This window comes from Carassius auratus, chromosome 1 (genome assembly GCF_003368295.1).
Source record: "Carassius auratus strain Wakin chromosome 1, ASM336829v1, whole genome shotgun sequence".
NCBI lineage: Eukaryota > Metazoa > Chordata > Actinopteri > Cypriniformes > Cyprinidae > Carassius > Carassius auratus.
Window position 1 is genome coordinate 18,225,070 of NC_039243.1, and position 21,169 is coordinate 18,246,238.

A 21,169-nucleotide genomic window follows, 5' to 3' on the forward strand; every position below is an offset into this window, starting at 1 on the left:
AGTTTTCTCAAATGAAATGGTAAATTATCATGAAGTGACGGTTTATGAGTTCATGTCCCCATATATTGACATTAGAGATTACAAAACAGCGAGCTCCCGCGCATCTGCACCCGTCACCCACAGAGATGTAGAATTTGCAGGAGTAATTTTTAAATAGTATTTTGCAGTTTAATATACACAGACACTAGTATATATTCAGCTACAGTCTGGAGCCCTGCGCTTAGACTAACACGGAAGCGACTGAATGCAGCTGCGGGGAACCGAATATACTCGGGAGTCGGTAACTTACTACCGTTACTACAGAGACGCTGGTATCATCACATTTTAAAATTTTTCAGCACCGGCTTGGTAGTGAAGTGCCAGTACTTGTGGCATCCCTAGTCGCTGTTTTACTGTCTGGTTGGTCCAGTCTGAAATACTGCTAAAGATTAGCAGTATTTCAGACTGGACCATAACTAGGTCTTGTTTAAGAAAATGGTATCGGATCGGTATATGGGTTCATGTACTCGCCGATGCCAGAATCGGAACAACTCTAATAAATACTATAATATATGTATAATAGGATATAATACTAAAACAACACTTCATGCACATTTAACTCTTTGCATAAAATCATAAAAAAAATTATCATCTTGGGCTCAGAATTCTGGAATTGCTTTGATAGGTATATGCAAAGCTGTTGTTGGCATATAAGGGTGCATAATTATGCTTTCTACCTTTTAGAACAGCTTTGTAGTGTGATGGTAGAAGTACATCGGTTTGTGACAGCAATCCCTATGTTTGTCTTGTCTGTTGTGCTGACACAACTGTGGCATCTCCGAAAGGTCAGAATCATTACACAGTGACACGCAGCAAACTTAAATACTGACAGAGCATCTTCAAGGTGTGGAGAGTGTTTGCACATGTGGGTATGAATGCATAAGAGTAGTCCTGCACAGGTGATGCTATTTATCTGTCATCCCTGTACTAATTGAATCAGAAAACAAAGCAAAAAATGGACAGAGACTGCAGGTGTGGAGGCATATGAAAGAAAAAGTTTCTGGCATTATTGAAAGCATTTTCAGTTCATGGTCAGATTGGCTCATATTTTTATTTTTATTTTTTTGCATTGAAGGTCCTATATATTAATATGCATGTATGTGTTGTTTTCATTGAACACCCCACAACTTGTCTGGTTTTTCTACCTTAAGCAACGCCATCCGTCAGTCTGATGTCATCATTTAAGACAGATGCAAAGACCTGCAGGCGATACAGGGACAAAATTATTGTTTTGCTCAGCATACTCAGCATACTGTGTACATAGTTTATGTCTGCCTCTGTGCTGGCATAAATTCAGATATTGGAGCTTTATGATTTAATTTAAGAGTGTCTGACTCATGGCTGGCTGCATAATTAAAATGAAAGGGAATCTCATTTGAAATGGAAAGAAAAAGAGATTTGTTTGAATGTAAATTCATTTTGGTCTGGGTTAACATTAACATAGTTAATTATGTGTTTCCTCCACAGAAACCTCCACACCAGCTGTAGAGACATCCAAACCAACTGAACCATCGTCTGTAGAAACCACCACAACGCAGAAACCCAGTCCAGGTTGGTTCAGATCTAAGCACAGAATGTATGAATAATGTTTTTTTTTTTTTTTTTTTATCTTTAACAATACATGATATAATCTTGAATATATTTCACACCCTAAACCTCGAGAAATCAGCCACATTTGGGTTGTTGTTATGTAAAACGGGAACTAAGCAGAATGCACAATTGTGTTTTCACAAGAGAAATGTTTCTTTAGTTATGCCACTTTTTGTATTCAGTAAATATCCATATCTCTTTAACATAAAGTAAATGACACTATCAGGTTTTTCAGTGGTTTGTTTGGCAGAGTTATTGTGATTTTTATATTTTTGCACATTGATGCAGCTGAAGTCAAAAGTCAGAGCTCAGTTTAGCTTAAAGTGCCGTTAGCTTTCCAATGTTTTGCCAGGTTTGATGAATATTAATGTGAATGTATTGATCTATTCTCTCCGTCAGTTACTAGCGCTGCCCTGCCGTCCCAGAAAGGACTATGTGATTTTGAGCAAGGATTGTGTGGTTGGACCCTTGACCCGGATTCTGACCTCAGCTGGGCGCTACACAGCTCTAGCAAAAGCACTGCCTTGGGTCAGAGTCAAGATCTCTCCATGGGCTCAAACAGTGAGTATTACACACACACACACACACACACATTCACATGCATAGAGAGGTTGTCATGCCTGTAGGCTCTTGTCTGTGTTCATGCTTGGAAACACAAATCATTTACCAAAAAAAAAAAAAAAAAAGATCTTTCACATAAAAATATTATATTATATTATATTATATTATATTATATTATATTATATTATATTATATTATATTATATTATATTATATTATATTATATTATAAATATTAATAATGAATTATATTATGGGCCAGTACTACTACTGTCTGTACTACTGCCATTAAACAAAAATACATAATGTACTATAAAATGTAAAGAAATTATAATTATTTTAATTTATCTTATTTTTGTTTGTATTTTTCATTTGTATATACTATAGAATTATATATATATATATATATATATATATATATATATATATATATATATATATATATATATATATATATATATATATATATATGTACATTTTAATTGGCATAAAAGTTAATGTTGGCAAAGCTTTGGCAGTGAACATCTTGACACCAAACCAGTAGTTATCAGCATAAACCAACCTGGACCCAAATAAAAACTGATGCCAGTGTAAACGCAGCAGGGTTTTGTCCTGTGTAATATGACTTAATTCCATATCAGTTTCCCGTAAAACTCTTGTACCTTTACTATTCCAAGAACAGACTTTTCCCTACCTAACTTCATTGTGTGTTCTCATAACCTCCTGTGACCTGCAGTCTGCTTTCCACATGTCAGCCATTGCCATGAGATCTAGAAGAGGAAAACAGGATGAATGCTCGGCATGCTTTCTGTCCTACATTCTCCCTCCCGAACACTGTCACACTCCCTCTATTTCTATCCCATGCCACATCGCAATTAGGAGTATACACCAGGAACAAACATGTCAGCGAAGACAGAAATTATCTAGGAATGCCAAAATAATCATTGTTTGACTGCAAGTTGGGAACCAGTGGGCTGCATATTACTACATATCTGTCAATATAAAAGCAAGATTTACAATATTTACTTTCCTAGTACACCTTTCTGGTGTTCTTGTGAATGCCTTTGAAAGAAAGACATGATGTAATGCAAACCATTGTAGTTTTCAAGTTTGGCTTTATTCCACTAAAGCCATTCATACCATGGAATACTCAATTCTGATTGACTTGGCAGGTATGCATTTAATCCACAGGTAATTTCAGGTCAGTTTAATCTCCATTCTATATTAATGCACTGCTTTAACTGATGCACAGAAACACACACATGCACAGAGAGAGAGAGAGAGAGAGAGAGAGAGAGAGAGAGACAGATCACAGATAGCTCTGTGCACATACAGAAACTTGCACAACCTCTAATCTAAATTCCACTCTCTTGTTTTATAACTTTCTTGTTTTTGAATCAGTCTCTCTTTCTCTTCACCATTTATTTTTAATGAGTGCTCTTGTTGTGTAAATGTTTTTCTTTTGGTCCTGTTCTTCTCACTTCTCCTCCTCTTTCTGTTTCTCATCAGAGACACTTTCCCATGTTCTCTTTCCCACACACATGCACACACTCATATGTTATACATGTTCATGAACAGCTGTTGTTTTTTTATGCAAACATATACCTTCCCACACTGTGTTACTTAGTATGCATTTGTGGATAAACAAATCTCTCAAGGATTTCTAGTGCTCTGAGTGGTTGCTTCATTCTTCAGAAAATGTATATAAACTTGAATTTATTTGTTGTGTTTATAAAAAATAGTTTCAGACAATTATTATTTTTTTATTTTTGTACTGTATCAAAGCATATTCTAAGTTCCTCAGGTTTTATGTGCTCTGCATCATGAAGCCCATCAATTTTTCCTCCTATGCTGACAAGATCTCTAGAGAAATACCTCAAAACAGGATATTACAGTACCACCTCCATGCTTTACTGTAGGAATGCTGTTATTTGGATGGTTAGCTGTATTGGATTTCCACAAGACATATCATTTGTTGTTGAGACCAAATAATTACATTTTTGTCTCATCTGCCTCAGAATCTTCAAGGTGTGTTTTGGCAAAGTTCAACCATGACTGCATGTGGCTTTTCTTAAGGAGTGGGTTTTTCTTGCAACCCTCCCATACAAGCCACATTTGTGGAGAATTTGTGATGTTGTTGCGTGCACACAATGAACTCTATTTGTCATGAATTCCTGCAGCTGCTTCAGAGTTGATGAACAGTTTCCTGCTGGTTCTTTCATCCAGTTTGGAGCGATGTCCCGATCCAGGGAGGTTCTGTGTTGAACCAACCTTCAACTTCTTAATATTAGAATTCACTGTGCTTCTAGGCATTGATAAAGCCTTTTAATTATAATTATTTTTTATCCATCTCCTGACTTGTGCCTGCACACAACTTTATCCCAGAGGTCTTTTGACAATAGCTTGCCAAGCATAGTTAATTGTTTGCTTCAGTTGCACTACCAAGGATTGAAATTCTCTAGGAAAGCTCTTTTCGTGCTGAGCATATCAAAATGACCACAGCGGATCACAGTTGAAAGTCAAATGGCTTTGTGTGTCATTGAGAAGGTGCTACACCTAACTGAGTTAAGTGATTTTTAAGAGGGGGTGATCTTTTTTTCCAACTCAGTGATTGTTTTTTTTTTTTAATGCAATTTTAAAAACTTGTTTATATTTTAAGATATTTTGTTGTCACATGATCTTTCAGAAAACAAGGTGTTCAAGAAACATTTGCTATTATCAATTTTGAAAACAGTTGTGCTGCTTAACGTTTGGTGGACAAAAGAACAGCATTTATTTGAGAAAGCTTTTGTAAAGCAATTGTCATTACTATCACCTGTCATCAATTAAATGCATCCTTCCTGAATGAAAGATGCTGGATGATTATATTTAATGTGATGTAGACGGTGCTAAGCAATATTGTTTAATCATTTATTTTGTTCCAAAACCATTTAAAAGTGTACGAAGCATTCACATTCCCAGGCCTCCTTTCAGGAAGTTCAAAACCTCCTTATTTCAGTCGTGTGGCAAAGGGTTGAATCTGAGTATCTTTAATTGACTTCAGTGGTGCACATTCTCATAGAAAAGTGCATTTCCAACCCTCTATTCCAGTTTTTCACCTGCCTTCAGGTGGATTTCTGCACAGACTTCCATGTACTTAAAACCACTTTCAAGAGATCATTATTCGTTTCCCCCTATAAATGTAGTACTTACGTTCAAAAGGGGGATTTTTTTTTCACATAAATTAAAGATATTCACCCCCCCCCCCCTCACATCTCCTCATAAATGCTTTCACAGTGAAGTTAAGGGGATTGTTATCCTAAACCTATTTTAAATTCATTGCCTTGGAATATTTTAAATGCTTTCTCTGAAAGATTTAACAAGCCGTGCCGACAGCTGCAAGGGTGTTATAGGCGCTTTCTGACACTTCTCAAAATGTTTAAGGCTCCAATAGGTCAGATGTCACTTCCTCGTCCAATCGGATCGTTCAGAGATATGCCGGCCGCCACCACATGAGCTTTTTTCAAGATCCTTTTGACCTTGAAACGTCTGGAAAGATTATTCACAAATGTATAGAGATATAAAAGAGTGCGCACCTGTCTCTCCGCTCTTTCTTCACCGTGGGGGTCGTGCCTTGCTCCCACTTAACGCTCTTTCACTCTCGGCTAAGCAAACAGACACCTGCCATCACCTAAAGTGCCTACAGTAGAGCCTAGTGGGCGGCCATCGTTCACGAATGACACTAATACTTATGATGAGGTGCTTGACTTTTCCCTCAATGACACCCTTGACTTTTCCGTATAATCACACAGCATGATGTTTAGATGGGTGGGACAAGAGAAACATGTTGCTTGGAAACACAGTTTGGGTTCAGGAAGTGCTCGCTTGCTGTTTGATAAGTCAGGCCCACAGTGACACAAACCAGTCTGTTAAAATGTCATGTGCTGAATGGGACTTTCTGCCCAGCACGGAATAAATAAGATTACATGCAACTACCCAAAAGGCTGCACTGTTTTCATCTGTCACTCGGTAGAAGCTAGTCAAATTGGGCAGACTGTGAGATAAGCTTTGCTGTGTCTGTTCTCTCACAGGTTTGGGAAACTACCTGTACATTGAGGCCAGTCCCGAGACGGTGGGCCAGAAAGCCCGGCTGTTCAGTCCCAGTGTGGATCCCGACACCGGACCTCTCTGCCTGATGTTCTCCTATCAGTTGGAGAATCAGGGAACACTGAGGGTCCTGCTGCAGAATAAAGACCAAGAAGAAACCCTCCTCTGGTCCCTCCGTGGAGACCAGGAGCCCATTTGGAAAGAAGGACGGACCATCATACCTCGATCGCCAAATGAATTTCAGGTAAGCAGATTAAACATAATAAATAGTGAAATAAAAATTTCACCATGATTTCAGTAACGCTACCAAAACTCAATTAATACATAAAGGTTTATGTATTAGTTGAGTTTTGGTAGCCTGGCCGATATTGTGGTGACATTTTTCTGTGTGCTCATATTTCATCACACAGGTGGTAATTGAAGGATTCTTTGAGGGGACCAACGGCCACATCTGGATCGATAACATCCACATGAGTGTTAACACACCACTGGAAGAGTGTACTCGTAAGTGTATATGTTTCATCTTAGTTTTATCCTTTTATACTTTTTGTTGTTCATAGCAACAATTCAATCCAAACCCTTGCATTATCTCTACCAGATGTTTGTCCCCTGCTGCGCTCTTTCTGGTTTCCTGTTAGGTCACTTTATCTATTCATTACAGATGGCACATATTCCAGATCCACCATTTCACCATAATTTGTTGAAATTCTCGCTCCAGCTCCATAAACCTCCCCATTTGCTGTGATCAAACCTAGGCATCACAGCTACTATCTCAAAGAGCTTCTTAAAATAGAATTTATTAACATGAAAGGAGGACACACACACAAAAAATAGTGCGGCTCGTTGTTTGACATCAAACGCAAAATGTAGAATCAAATCTAGGCCACAAATACCCATGGGCCCCAATGCTAATCTATGTTTCATTATTTCCTTTGCGCTTTTCCTTCCATGTTTGTAAACAGAGATTTTTTAACGGAATTATTAGTTGATAGCCCAGGCTTTTTAAAGGATGGATCTTGCACAGAAGTTTTGTGATTTAAGGTCTGAAAGACATCGAAATGTGACCATGTGCTCGCCGCATCTATGATTCCCAATCCATAACTGGAAACCCTGATTTAGTCATTTTTGGCTCGCAGCATTGCCGCTTGGCTCGCTCTGAGGCTACAGGACTTGGTGGTTCATTTCGAATCCAAAAATTGGAAGCCTCCTGAGCTCGTGTTCCACCATGTGCCTGCTGTGATTCTTCCCAAAGCATGCTGGGAGAGTTCTTATCGAGCCGTGCAGTTGGACTTGCAGTTCCCTCCAAAAAGAGATCCCCGCGCCGCTGGCCCCCACGATACTTTCTCATCTTTTTCTAATTCTTTGCATTTCAAGAATTCAGGCAATCTTCTCCATCCTTCCATGTTTGCTCCTCAAAACAAAACCTTCACAACATGAAAAGTAGTTAAAACCTGAAAGCACACTTCTGTGCCAAAAAATTAAGAACCATAATGCCTATTCTGAAAACTGTATAGGGGATGGGACAAATAATTTAGCTGAAGGAAAAATGCTTTTAAACAATAGCATTTGGTAACAGCACTCAAAACAGGTCCAGGTCATAACTACAAAAAAGCAAGGACTCTGAACATCTTTTGCATTGCCACATTATTTTTATGACCATTTATAACCTCATGGAATATTTATACTTTAAGAAAAAAAAATTTCAACAACACTTTCCCATATGTATTAATCTATAAATGTTACAATCTGGAATGTTTGATTTAAAAATATCATTTCCTGGAAAAAGTTAAGTCTTTTGTACATCATGGTAGTATTTGTCCTTATATTTTACAACATGTATATGCAACAAAACTTGATACTAGGTTTGTTTTGCATGATAATAATAATAATTGATGATGGTAAAAGTATTAATAATTGATAATAATGGGGCTATTATTATTATACAAACTATTTTTTACACAATTGAGAATAGTGAATTGCAAAAAACTCAAGTATACTTTCAGTCGGATTACAGTAATGATATTTTTTATGTAAATGTGCTTAATTATCACAAAATCTTCATGGTTCTTATTTCTTTTGATTTAAGGGTGAAGTATTTCAGGAACCATCTTAGTTTGTTCCTTTTGTGGTCTTTTATGCAGGTTATTCATTATGTTATGAAGTTCGGTGCATGTTTTCAGAGTCATCAGCATCTGATACAGTAAGGCATGTATGTACCCTATGGTTAACCTTACATTACATATTAACATTTTGCTCTATTTGTCTTTCTCTCTTTATCTTCCTCTCCTCATCCTTCTCTTCCTCATCTAGAGCCTTTTGTCGCGTTCCCTCCAGACATGACCGGTGAGTTTAAACTCTCTGCCTTTGGTGTGAATGTTTGCACTTCCTGCTCTCTGCCCTGCTCAGCAGTTTACAGGGATGGTTTAGGGTTCGTTTTACTTCTTAGCATGTAGTATTTATGCAGTGATTTGAGGAGCCTGGGTTTGGGTCGGTTATTTGAGGTGACCAATCCATTTCTCACATTTTATTTTGTTTTTATTTATTTTTACAGTGTGGTTAAGATCCCAATTGGGAAAGATGCTCAAACATGGTCAGGCTGCTAAACTTGTGAGGCTGTTTACAAGGTTACGTACTTTGATGTTCAAGAAAAAAACATTTCACCTACATGTCACTTCAAAATTATATGACTTGCTTCTTGCGAGAAATATTTCAGTCATTATTCATGTCCCTTCTGTCACAGCTTTCAAATCTCATTCAGGTTTTTTCAATATTTTATAATTTGATATCATTGACTATTTGTATGACTCCTAACTAGATGGGCATCCTGTCAGTCTATTTTTGAGGCATCTTTCTCCTTTCAGCCATGCTAACATTTATGCAATCCTATAGTCATGGAAATACTTTAGTGTTTAAACATTCTTAAAGTGCCCCTATTATGCCAATTATAAGGTTTCTAATGTTGTTAGACACTTTATATGTGCATTTAATATTACATCATTTTCCAACGATTCTCAGATGATGCATTAAAAGCAATTCTAAGATTCAGTCTCTCTTAAACCCCCTTTTCCCTGAGCTTACTCTGCTTTAATTGATCAGATGTCCCTGTCTTCAACGTATAGCATGTGTCGGAAACGATAAACCCAATTCCATAGTTCCATATTTTGAACACTGGATAGAAAATATAAAAAAAAATATTATTTATAATATTTACAGGCTCTGATTCAATGGAGCCAGTTCGTTCAAATAAACAGATCCATCTTTCAAGAGCAACCCAGCAGGCACTGGACATTTATATATCATTAGATTGACGTTGGGTATGACGTCGGGCAGACGTTGTATTTTGGTTGAAAATGAAAATCGCGTTGACGTCAGTATTTGAACAGATTTAACGTTGGTTACGATTTGGTTACACAACCTAAAAACAACAAAATATCAATGTCAGCTGAAGTCGGTATTGAACATCAATTTAACATTGACATTAGAAACATTTTCAGTAAATTTTGGTCACCGGACGTCGCAACTGAAAATTAACCAAATATCAATGTCTTATGACGTTGTGTGCCTGCTGGGAAGTGTTTTGTAAATCCTGTGTTGAACTCCCCGAGATTAGAGAAGCAGTTGTCAGTAAAATGGCGTGTTTGAGGGTGGGTCAAGTTGTTCGCGACAGGCCGAGCCGAATTGGGATTCAAATTACTAATGACTCGTTTCACCAAATTGGTCGCTCTTAAAGGGTATTTGAATAAGACATTTGATCTCTAAAATGTATAGATTTGTTTATGAATGGTTGGTCATGCATTAACTTCATCTAGACCTGTTTGCAGTATCAGAACAAAATTGCTTTTATTGTGTCTAAAATACATTATAGGCATAACGTGGACAGCTATAAATTGCCTCTTTATAGAACTGTTGAATAAAAGCAATATCATAGTCATGATCTTGCATTTATTTCAAAAGTTGGTACCAGACATAAAAAAGAACATTCGGTTCAAAAAATGTAATAATAAAAAATCCTTATATTTAATCACAAACAACCAGAAAAGTCATGGGAATTGTCAGAAAAGTGTAGGATCCCTCAAGAACAGAGTATTTGTCAGTGTATACAGACATGGACTCCAGTCCAGCAATGGACACTGAAATAGTAAGATGGTTTTTGTTTTATATTTGGGGCTCCATTTCATTATTTTAGAAATGTATATTTTTTTTTATAAATTTGCATCGGCAAGAATACCCAAACAAGCTTCCAGCATATTAGTTCCTCCACTTTCTTCCATGAAATGAGTGTCAATAAAAGACAGGCAGAGCCAAGTTGCTCTCCCTAATGAGTGACTCAGTCATGTTCCGCAGCTGAATATAGCATAACAAGATGTCTGCCTGTGCTGGGTTCTGCTCAGATGGCAGCATTGCATCAGAGACTCAGGATATGTCTTGTAGAAATCCCTGGGGAACCGTTTTTTTTTGTTTTGTTTTTTGTTTTTCTCAAATGTTCGCTTTTCACACGGTGCTTACTAATCTGTGAGATAGACAAAGCAGAGCTGACAAAAATCTCTGCTTCGACTTGTGTGATTGTAATATTTGTTACTATTTTGGTTGTTTTCGTGGAGATTTAGGATTGTTTTTGTTTTGTTTTTTGTCTGTCAGACATTGCTTAAAGTTTGCACAATTTTTTGTCAACATGGCATCACGTTGGCTTTCTAGAGCCACTAAAGTCATCCAGTATCTTTATGGTTGGTGTGAAAATGAGCATATCACAACTCTTGGATTGTTAAACTAGGTGGTTTTTCAGTTATTGAACTGGCAAACTGAATGTATGCAGATCAAGTCAAATATATAGTGATTTTATTTTTTCAAGATATTACATATGTACTGTAGTTCCATACATAAACATTTTTTTTTCTTTTTTTTTCTTTTTCTGTTTATATATTTATTAACCTTTTAACTTTATGTATGTATTTATTTATTTATTCAGTTAGTTATGTGTGCATTAATATAATTTCTTATAGTTCAGTTAATGATAATTAGTGATCATCAAATTAGGCGTTACAAAAAAAAATTCAACCATATATATATATATATATATATATATATATATATATATAAATTAGGGCCGGGACTCGATTAAAAAAATTAATCTAATTAATTAGAGGCTTTGTAATTAATTAATCGAAATTAATTGCATTTTAATCGCATATAAATATTTGACCTGAGAACAGTGAGAAGTAATTTTTTTTCACATGGATTTATAGTATACCATTGAATAATGACTGAATACATAAGCTTAAGCAACAAAATATTGTTTATTTTTGTTCAACCAAGTCTAGCAGACCAGTGCAATTTTTGCCATGAAGTGTAGCAATAGCATATTTAGAAACAATTTAGAAATAGTACATTTCAGAAATTCAGGAAGCTTATAGGTGCTGGAACCTTCTGTAAAGTGTTTTTTTAAGTAAAATACAATACTGTCAATTACATTCAGAACATTGGAAACACTGACTATTAGAAAACATCTCTCTGTTGCTTCAGAGGCCATAACATAGTCCAACTCTCAATAACCTTGGCCAAAACATTAAAGAGTTCAACATAAACTATAATAATAAATAAAAATAATACATAGTTCAACATAAAGTGTAAAGTCCACGCTAGCTGCTATATGTTTTGCGTTGAGGTGATACTTGAGGCTCGATGTGCTGCGGTGATATGCGAACCAGTATAATCGGTCCGCCGAAACTCATCCAGTGAGAAACGTTCCGCGGTGCAAAAAAAAGTTATTAAAAATGCGGGATTTTTTTCTGTAATTAATTAATCTTAGTTAACGCTTATTTTTTGTGTAATTAATTAATCTCAATTAACACATTAAAGTCCCGGCCCTAATATAAATAAAAGTGGTGCAACTAGTTACAAGTTGCATTTTTTAGCCACTCTAAATGTAATTACTGATAAGGAAAACCTGAATAGGCATAGCAGATTGTTGAAAGTTAGATGGACAGAAACATAAATCAATTTCATAATGTAATAATAATTGGTGTACTTGTCAAAATTGGAGCAAGACCGTGCAAAAACAAAAAACAAAAAAGAAAGAAAATTACAAATTGTCAATATCACATTGGGTCTCTCTCAATCTCACTTTCAATCCATTGATGATATATATAGTTATGCATCACAATGCAGTGATAAAGCAATCACAAACTCCTGCAGTGATCAATTATTTCAGCATTCTTCAAGAACCAGAAGGCCAAACTGAGGGAGAACAGAATGCATGTGCCTCTGCTTGGCAAAACAGCTTCTTGTTTTGAATGCGGCCCCAATGTACCCCTAAGACATAACGGTTTTGAGAACTACCAACACTTGTTGTCATGTTGCCACCTGCACTTTAAGTATTCCTGGAGAGCCACTTGTCCCAATGCAAAAAAAAATCCAGTCTGATTTATAGTACGGAATTCCCACTCCCCAGGACTAGAGCGGGGCAGTCTTTATTTGCAACATACTTGGAGTCTGACTCGGGTTGACTGTTTGAAAGCACGTTACATAACAGCACTGCATTTTTTTAAGCACTGCCATTGTTTCACTGTACATTATGCTATGCAGCCAAACGTAGATCCCGCAGCAAGTATTCTCAACTCAAAAGAGATTATTTCATGGTGATTTCGAACAGTGAAACATGGAGCATGAAGCTTTTGCTCTTCATGATTGAATGCCAAAACAGTCAATACAGCATATTTTATGGCATTAGTATGTTTGCATTTAAATCTAGCAGTAGTGTGGTGTGTTTCACAGTTTGTATATCTCTCCACCAGGGGGAGCCCTACCTGGCAAGAGTGAGCCAACAATAGATACGCTGTCAGTACCACCTGTTTTGCCCAACTGGTATTACATAATGGCTGGTGGAGGAGCCATCTTGTTCCTGGTCATTGTCATTGTCATGGCCGTTAGCTGTCGCCATCTTACAGCCAGGAGGAACCAACCCACAATGGCCTACTACAGCCCCCACAGTGCACATTACCCGAACGGCGGCGTGCAAAGGGCAGGGGTGACACCCAAGTTGACTGTATGGGTTGAGAAGGGCGATGGGAATTCCTACTGGTGAGACACCAGGACTAAAAGTTTGAAAGTTTGCCTGCAAATGGCGACTTCATGATGGAAGTCCTCGATGAAAGCAGATTTCAGACTTGGAGGAGAACCTCAAAGAACACTCCCAGATGCTTGGATTCGGATGCATCCAGATGAACCCAACACTTCAATTTTTCTGCTTCCTCGTTCTGTTCCTGTTCCTTTCTTTCTTTGATACTGACAACCCTGTCTTAGTGTGCTCAGCTTGTTTACCACATCTAGCCAGCTCATACTCATCTGGAGGGACCTTCTTCAAAGGCGAATTTGTATCCAGCCTAATGATGGACGCCAAGCCAAGAGGAAGTGTTATCCACTGACCTAAATCACTGATCCTGGACTGACTTTGATCCAGTGTTACTATACTTATGTTAAATCAATGTGATTGGACAAGGTCAGAACATTGGGGAGTTTAGAGCTGTTGTGGACATGCCACAATGTTTGCACTTTGACTAGTCCCTGAGATTGATTACGAGTACTTTACCTTATTATAGCAGAACATGGGAACAGACTTTTGGTGAAAGAGAGAACATGAAGCTTTCAGATAAATGAAAGCATACAGACGGAGGCTCCATTACTGAGAATGTGCTTCATGGCACTTTTTGAATACAACGCAAGCATGATATAATTAGCAATAAGGGAAGGTGAAGTACTGCATAAAAGGATTCTGCATGTAAACATCTTGAGTTAATTCTGATAAACTGAGAGTCTACCAAAGATGATATAAACATATACGCTGTCGTGATTGAACAGTGACTTTAAAGTCAACCTGAAATCAAAATTGAGTTTCTTCACACAACTTCTTGGTCTTATTGTGAATGACTGATCAGTGCATTGTTATTATAAAGAGAAAAAATGTTTGTGTAATGAGTTTCCTTTTTCCTCTGTTGTTGCTTAGATCATGCCAATTATTGGTTAATACTATTGGTTACACTTGTTTTAGGCTGCACTTGTAAGTAATACAGCCTTCCTAAAACCATATCAATGGATTAATGTCAGTTGTCATTAACGTAATAAAGAGTGCTTTAGTATTTCCAAACAAAAATAGATTTGACCAGTAAATGTAGACATTGGGATTCCCAATTAAAAAGCATCTTTTTTTTTTTCTATTTTCTTTTTTGGAAATACATCATGAAACTAAAAGGCATAGCAAATGTTCTTTCATGTTGACTTTAAAGGCATGGTTTCAAATCAGTGTGCTTAACTTAAATGAAGGGATGGCGCCACCAATGAGATAAGAGAATCATGTTTTGTGTTTGCTTCTGTGCTCTCTGTGTCAGTATCTTGGCTATTCCTTTCTATCTTGCATTTCCCACATTTTTTCCCAAAGATGCCCCAAAACTGTGTTGGCGTGGGTAATTCTGAGCAAATTCTTGCTGGTGTGGAGGCTCCAAAAACAAGTCCCATAAAAAAAGACAGCAATTTCCTTTTTCCATCTCCATGCGTTGAGGAAGCACTGAGCACTGGGGTGGGAGAGAACTTGTGCAGATATCAACACCTGGAAGCAATTTTAGTTCATTGAAGCATCATGATGCTTCAAGAATGATTAGCAGTAAATGCAGTCCAAGACTGGCATATGCTTTTTCATAACCATGTTGAATCATTCACTGAATTGAGCTGTCATTCAATTTTATAGGTTATAATAATCAGTTCTGTATTAGGTGAGCACCACAAACATACTGTGGCAGTACCATTTGATTATCACATGCACATGCTGTAGTATTTAAACAGTACTCCAAGGTATTACAGTAGTACAAAGCAGTATTAAAGGAATAGGTCACCCCCAAATGAAAACTCACTGTCATGTTATTCCAGACTTACATGATGTTCATACTTCTGTGGAACACAAAAGGAAATGTTCTGAAGAACGTTCATGCCGCTTCTATTATGGAAGTGGTAGTGGCAAAACAAAATCTCAACGTAGATCATAAAAGTAGTTTGTATGAATAGAAATCATCTGAAGTCATTCATTTTGTGTGAGTCAGAATAAAGTTAAACGCACAGGTTTGGCATGACTTTAGGATGAGTAAATAATGACAGAATTATCATTCTCTTCTGAACTGTGTCTTTAAGGACATCCAGCAGATCTAGAATAAGGACTAAAAGCTTTAAGAAGTATAGAGCTTTTCAAAATGGAACTACTTTAATGCCATTTCCTGCTGTGAGGTGGTAAGGGATGTTTTTGGCACCGTCATGCAACGTGCTTTTAAAGCAAGCACTTTATCACTCTTTTCTTTCCTAAACCGTGTCCCCCCTTCTTTATTCACTCTTAATATTTTTTAATTAGTTAATGGACCAGATACCATTTATTAAAGCTGCTATAGGTGTTCTGTCTCCTGCCCCGTGTCTCTCGTCGACACGGCCAAATAGCCATTCTTCTTGGGCTCTTAAATGCATCACATATACTGAACCGAGAAGCTTCTGATAAAGCAAAACAGCCTATTTTTCATAGACCAGAGGATTTAGGTAATGATGATGTCATCTCAGGGGTTGTCGAACAGTCTACAGAGTTTTTCCTCTAAGATGGGATAGATGGGTGGAAGAGATTGCTCACAATGGATCTAGTCAGGCTACCATCTTCACATCTGTGAGGCGTGAGCTCTCACATTGATTTCTCTGCTTTTAGACACAGCGGGCTCCGACTTGGACATATTTGGAACAAAACGACCTGATTCATAAAGCTATTTGAAAGTTATGGGCCTTTTATTGTACTGCAAAGCTTACTTAGGTGGTGGAGGTGGTGGTGATTTTTCTGATACAAACTATGAATTTAATTATAATGATAATGATGATGCACTTTGCTTTATAAAAGTACCTTCTAACTGTGGTCAGCCTATACCTCAAACTTTGAAATTAGTAAATTGTTTAAAATGCGAATGTGAACAGAATATTTTTGCTTGAAGAATTTGTGTCCTGAAAAACCTGCTTTTAAAATATGACAATAAAATATTATTTTTCTAATCGTCATTTCTTTTTATATCTATTTATATCATACTTTTATGTCTATTGTAGAAACAAAAGATACTTGCCTATTTTTGCTGCCATATTTGTGTTCCTTTAATCTGTAAATGCTGGAGTGCTTCAATTAGTAATTATGTAGGTCACACAATACTATTCTCTGTACTCTGTGATTATGTTACATATCTTGTGTCCCTTTAAAAATTTATGATTTAACTTTAAGTCTCAAAATATACTTATACTAGATTATACTCTTTATACTCTATACTAGATTTCACACAAGTATGTGAATGCAAACACTTCGAGTTGAACAAACTTTCACAAGTCATTGTGTTCTCAGAGTTGTCACTATAGCAAGAGTTAGTGTAAATTATCAAGTTAGTTAGCTGTAAAGTCTTGACACGTTTATAGCTAGTTATCTGAATTCTGAGTAATCTAATGTTCTTATGATTTGAAGGTGACTATCACCCTATTTTGTACTAAAGTTTGTTAATTCAAGAATGCATGCTATATTTTCATTCATATATATATTCATTAATAATAATTTTGAGCACTTTTTAAGCACAAAATACATCATTTTGAGTCATCTTATTGATTTTAATACAATGTCTACATTTCTATCCACAGTTAAAAAACCAGCGGTCGGAAATGGGCGTCTCTTCAATGGGAAGGACCACATAAATGCAGGTTAGTTCCCATTTTTTCTTCTAGGTTTTCAGATTAGTCAAAAATAGATGGTTTGGACATATTTAAAGTGAACATGAAATCAGAATACACCCTAATTACTTACACATTGCATGTTTCTGGTCTAATTGTGAATGCTTTGTCCGTGCAAATTATCAGTCCATTCAATTTCCAATCTTTTTTTCTCTTTGGATATACTGTGTATTTGAAAATACGTCACATTATGTAATTAAATGTGTTGCAAATGCCGCTTCCAAGTCTTTTTTTTTCACAAACTGTGGAGCTCCACAGTGCATCTGTGCAAATGTTTGTATGGATAGAGCTGACATGCTTGTGTTGGTATGTACGTGTTTGTTCACATTCACATCGCCCTCACCCCGCATTTCTGCAGGAAAAAACTAATCAAAAAAACATCTACAGTTATCAGACTTTCCGCTCTTCCTTTCCTGCTATCACACAGTTGGAATCCATCTAACTTTTAAAGATGTCTTTGTTTTGCCTCTTAAATGAATAAATAAAAAAGACAAGGATGAGTTAATTACCAACTGAAATCTGTTCATCCTTACAAACTGTCAGCCCCCTCCGTCTGTCTTTCTTTCATTCTCCCAACTTCCTTTATCAATGTCTTCCATCTTTTTCTCATTTTCCCTCTACTCTTAATACAATGTAATGAAGTCTGTGTTTAGCTCACACTCTACACAAGCTGTCAATCACCTCACCAAGCCATTTGTTGGAACTAAAAGGGCAAAACTTTAATAAAATGCAACAGATATCAGTCAAAGTGCAAAGGCCGCTCAGCTGGTGCGAATTTTGATATCATCTCGCTGTCAGAAGCAGCCTAATTAAGCCTAATGCAACCGCTAGCAAAGGCACAGGGTGCCACAAAAGTGTTTACGACTTAGTTTTGTCAGCTGAAAACAGCCGACACTGTTCTCCCTCAGACCATTAGTTGGTTAGATGTGGCTTCCTCCATTGGATACTGTGGGAAAACAAACACACAAACTTCTGTTTAGCCTCCAAAGGCTGTAGTGTTGAACAAAACATGCTTACAAATACATACTGTAATGCCACTGATTACTATATTAAGTTACCAAGATATATGGTATACCATGATCTTTAAAGTACTTTGAAGTACCATGGTATTATCTCCAAAAAAAAAAAATACCATTGTATAAAGGCTTCATAATACCATTGTACTTTTTGTTGGTCCTACCATGGTGATTTTAACGTTTGCCGTGTAAATACTGTGGTATGGAGGTTTACGTGCAACAGACTTCAGTATTCTGTAAAACAGGTCTTTTGTATGTGCTTCATTAAATATGGAGCTGTTTTACTCAAGATGCCTTCAGAGTGTTTATCGAAAATGAGCATAACTGATTTCTGTTACATAAGTGGATTGAGATCTTAGTTTTAATATCCTGTGTTTTTTTTTTTTTTTTTCACTAAACTTAGGATATTAAAATTGAATAAAATGGCAACAATAACAGCTAGCTAGTTTAGCTGATTACCATAGATATCGCTATCAGATCATACTGCTGTTAACAATTTCTGACAATCGAATGTGATGAGATCTGAATTCTGGATTTGGTTAGGTGACATTTGACATATACCCCATCCTTAATAGTACCACTGATCGCCATAAAAAAAAAAAAAACATGGTACATGAATTTCAGAAGCAAAATAAATGTCATAGTACTATGGTATTACCATCTAATGCCACCACATTACCATGGTATCACCACAGTACCTTTTGTAAGTCTACCATCTGATACCGTCACTTTTTTTGGAGTTAGATCACACTCCTTCAAAAATACTGTTGTATAAACGTGGCATCATGTCTAAAAACAAAAGTGTATGTTCATGAGATTGTTAATACACATCTTTATGTGCTTTCCCTTTTTCTTGTTGTTGTAGGTTACCAGTTTCCAGAGTGGAGCACAGCCGAAACGCCATCAGAACCTCCGGTGACACACGTAGACGATAAGGACAACACATGGCTGTACTCTCTGGACCCCATCCTCCTGACCATTATTGTCATGAGCTCCCTGGGCGTTCTTCTAGGTGCTGTGTGTGCCGGCCTCCTTCTTTACTGTACCTGCTCATATGGAGGCTTGACGTCACGTTCGTCTAACACTTTGGAGAACTACAACTTCGAGCTGTATGATGGGATTAAGCACAAAGTGAAGCTTAACCAACAGCGCTGCTGCTCCGAGGCTTGAGTAAAACAGACGGGGAGGTATCAAGTATCCTAAAATGACCTCTAAATAACCCGATTTGACTCTTTGAAGAGACGAGCCTCATCTCTTAGTATTCCTGGAATGCATGTCCACCTCAGCTGGAAAGCTCCTGGGCTGAACTTTTCCTGGAGCTTATTTTCCAAGCAGTTGTGCTTATTCAGCTCTAATGCTGCTGCCAAGGACTTCCTTGTCTTTCACTGGATTACATCAAAAGTGGAGAGTTTTGTGCCACAAGGATCGAAACCTTTTCCAGGGATCAGCCTCAAAACAAATGTTGATACATATCAATGTTCTGCTATTCCAAAAAGAGGAGAGTATATCATCTTAGATTTCTAAGAAGTCTAGTTTTTAAAATGGATGATTTGTTGCTGGACTTTCAAGCCACAAACTTCTGTCCCCCATTATTCCCAAAAGTACATTTTGTGGCCTAGATTGTTGTGCATTGTTTTTAAAGGCTTTGGGTTTAATCTTGCTTAATTGTTTTCCCTCAAAGAGACGTTTAGTAGCCCAGGGTGCCCAGATTATATGTCATTCTTATTGAGTGTTTACAACCCATTGCTTTCAGCCAACCGTTTGTTTCTATTGTCAGTCTTGACAGCTTGGAAATGGAAAAGTAAGACAGATTAAGGGTTCTTAGATTTAGTTTTTGGCACAGTGTGTTTTGTGGATTGTTAAAAAAAAAAAAGAAAAAGAAAAGGAACACTTGTTTGAAACGACTGAGGATTTTGTCAGTGCAACCTATGGATTGCTGTAAGTGGGAGACAAAGACTGCCAAGCTATTGTGTGGGATTTGAGCTAGCAAACAGGTATTAAATAATGTGAAATGGGTTGAAAGGCTGACAGATGAAGGTATAGGTTTGAAATACAGTTTCTGTTATTTTTATTTATTAATTTACATTTTTATTATTTTATTTTTTTTTTTACTCTGGGCATTAAAGAATGCAACAGTTATTAGCTCAGAGAACTTCAGGTCCACTGCTTGTATTTTGAAAAATGAAAGATCATTTTCGAAAATAGACTCAAATCGACACCTGCAGAATCATCTTCAGTTTATCTTGGCTCTTGGGTTTTACACATCAAAATGAATGTTTAAAGGTCCGTGAGAGATAAAATAGTTTAGATTGGGATCAATTAAAAAAAACATATACAGACATATTTAATATATTTTCTTTAGATCAATTTTTAGAGGCATAGATGAGTGTTACAAAACCAGTGGTCAGTGGTTTACTCAGTGGGTTACATTTACTCACCATAAAAAAATAAATCAACATTTATTGATCATTTAGGTTATGTGCAAACCAGTAAGTGCTTAGCACAGAGCCTTGAGGATCTCCAGTGGATTCATGTACACCATACAGAAGTTATATCCTCTGTTTCATTCCCAGTCTTTTACTCAGTTTGTTTCCATGATTAGACTTTATGTTAACAGGAGACAGGTTTGGTTATAAAACTGCTCCCCTGTGGTTTTCAAAGACTGGAAAAAGGTGGAATACAGATACTGTAAATCTTTACCTATTTGCTCAGATGGGATTCCCCACTCTCCATACCTGCTTAAAAATGCATTGTTGGAGTTGGTGGAAATAAATGCACCCAAAGCACACTACGCCTTTGCTGAAGACGACACGTTATTAGAGTCTGGGATCTTTGATATGGAGTTTTGAGGATATGATACTTATCTTCTTGAAGACTCTTGCTACTGGACCCCTGGACTTTTGCAAGTGCCTTGGAGTCATTCTGTTCCAGCCTCGCTATGAACCTGAAAAAGACTGCTTTGGAGCGTTCTTCTGTCTTAAACACTCAAAATACTTGAGAATCACAGCACTGGGTAGAATTCCAGTCTCTCTTTGGACACTTTGTACAGAAAATGTGCTTTTTATGACAATGATTATTGTTATTATGATTATTTAATAAAGGA

At 36.9% G+C, this 21,169-nt stretch overlaps 1 protein-coding gene across 2 annotated transcripts in view; it reads left to right on the top strand.

The window, feature by feature from the left end:
- Positions 1-21,169, top strand: part of LOC113095460 (neuropilin-2-like) — a 77,927-nt gene extending 56,758 nt beyond the window's left edge. Inside the window, exons 11-17 of one of the 2 annotated variants that reach the window (XM_026261018.1) lie at positions 1,507-1,590; positions 2,029-2,190; positions 6,259-6,518; positions 6,685-6,778; positions 8,585-8,617; positions 16,961-17,020; positions 18,932-21,169. In XM_026261018.1, coding sequence (XP_026116803.1) covers positions 1,507-1,590; positions 2,029-2,190; positions 6,259-6,518; positions 6,685-6,778; positions 8,585-8,617; positions 16,961-17,020; positions 18,932-19,236 — 998 coding nt within the window. In that variant the 3' untranslated portion in view covers positions 19,237-21,169. Of the gene's footprint in view, positions 1-1,506; positions 1,591-2,028; positions 2,191-6,258; positions 6,519-6,684; positions 6,779-8,584; positions 8,618-13,065; positions 16,890-16,960; positions 17,021-18,931 lie in introns of those variants that run through there. The other variant, XM_026261031.1, reaches the window with a different exon arrangement.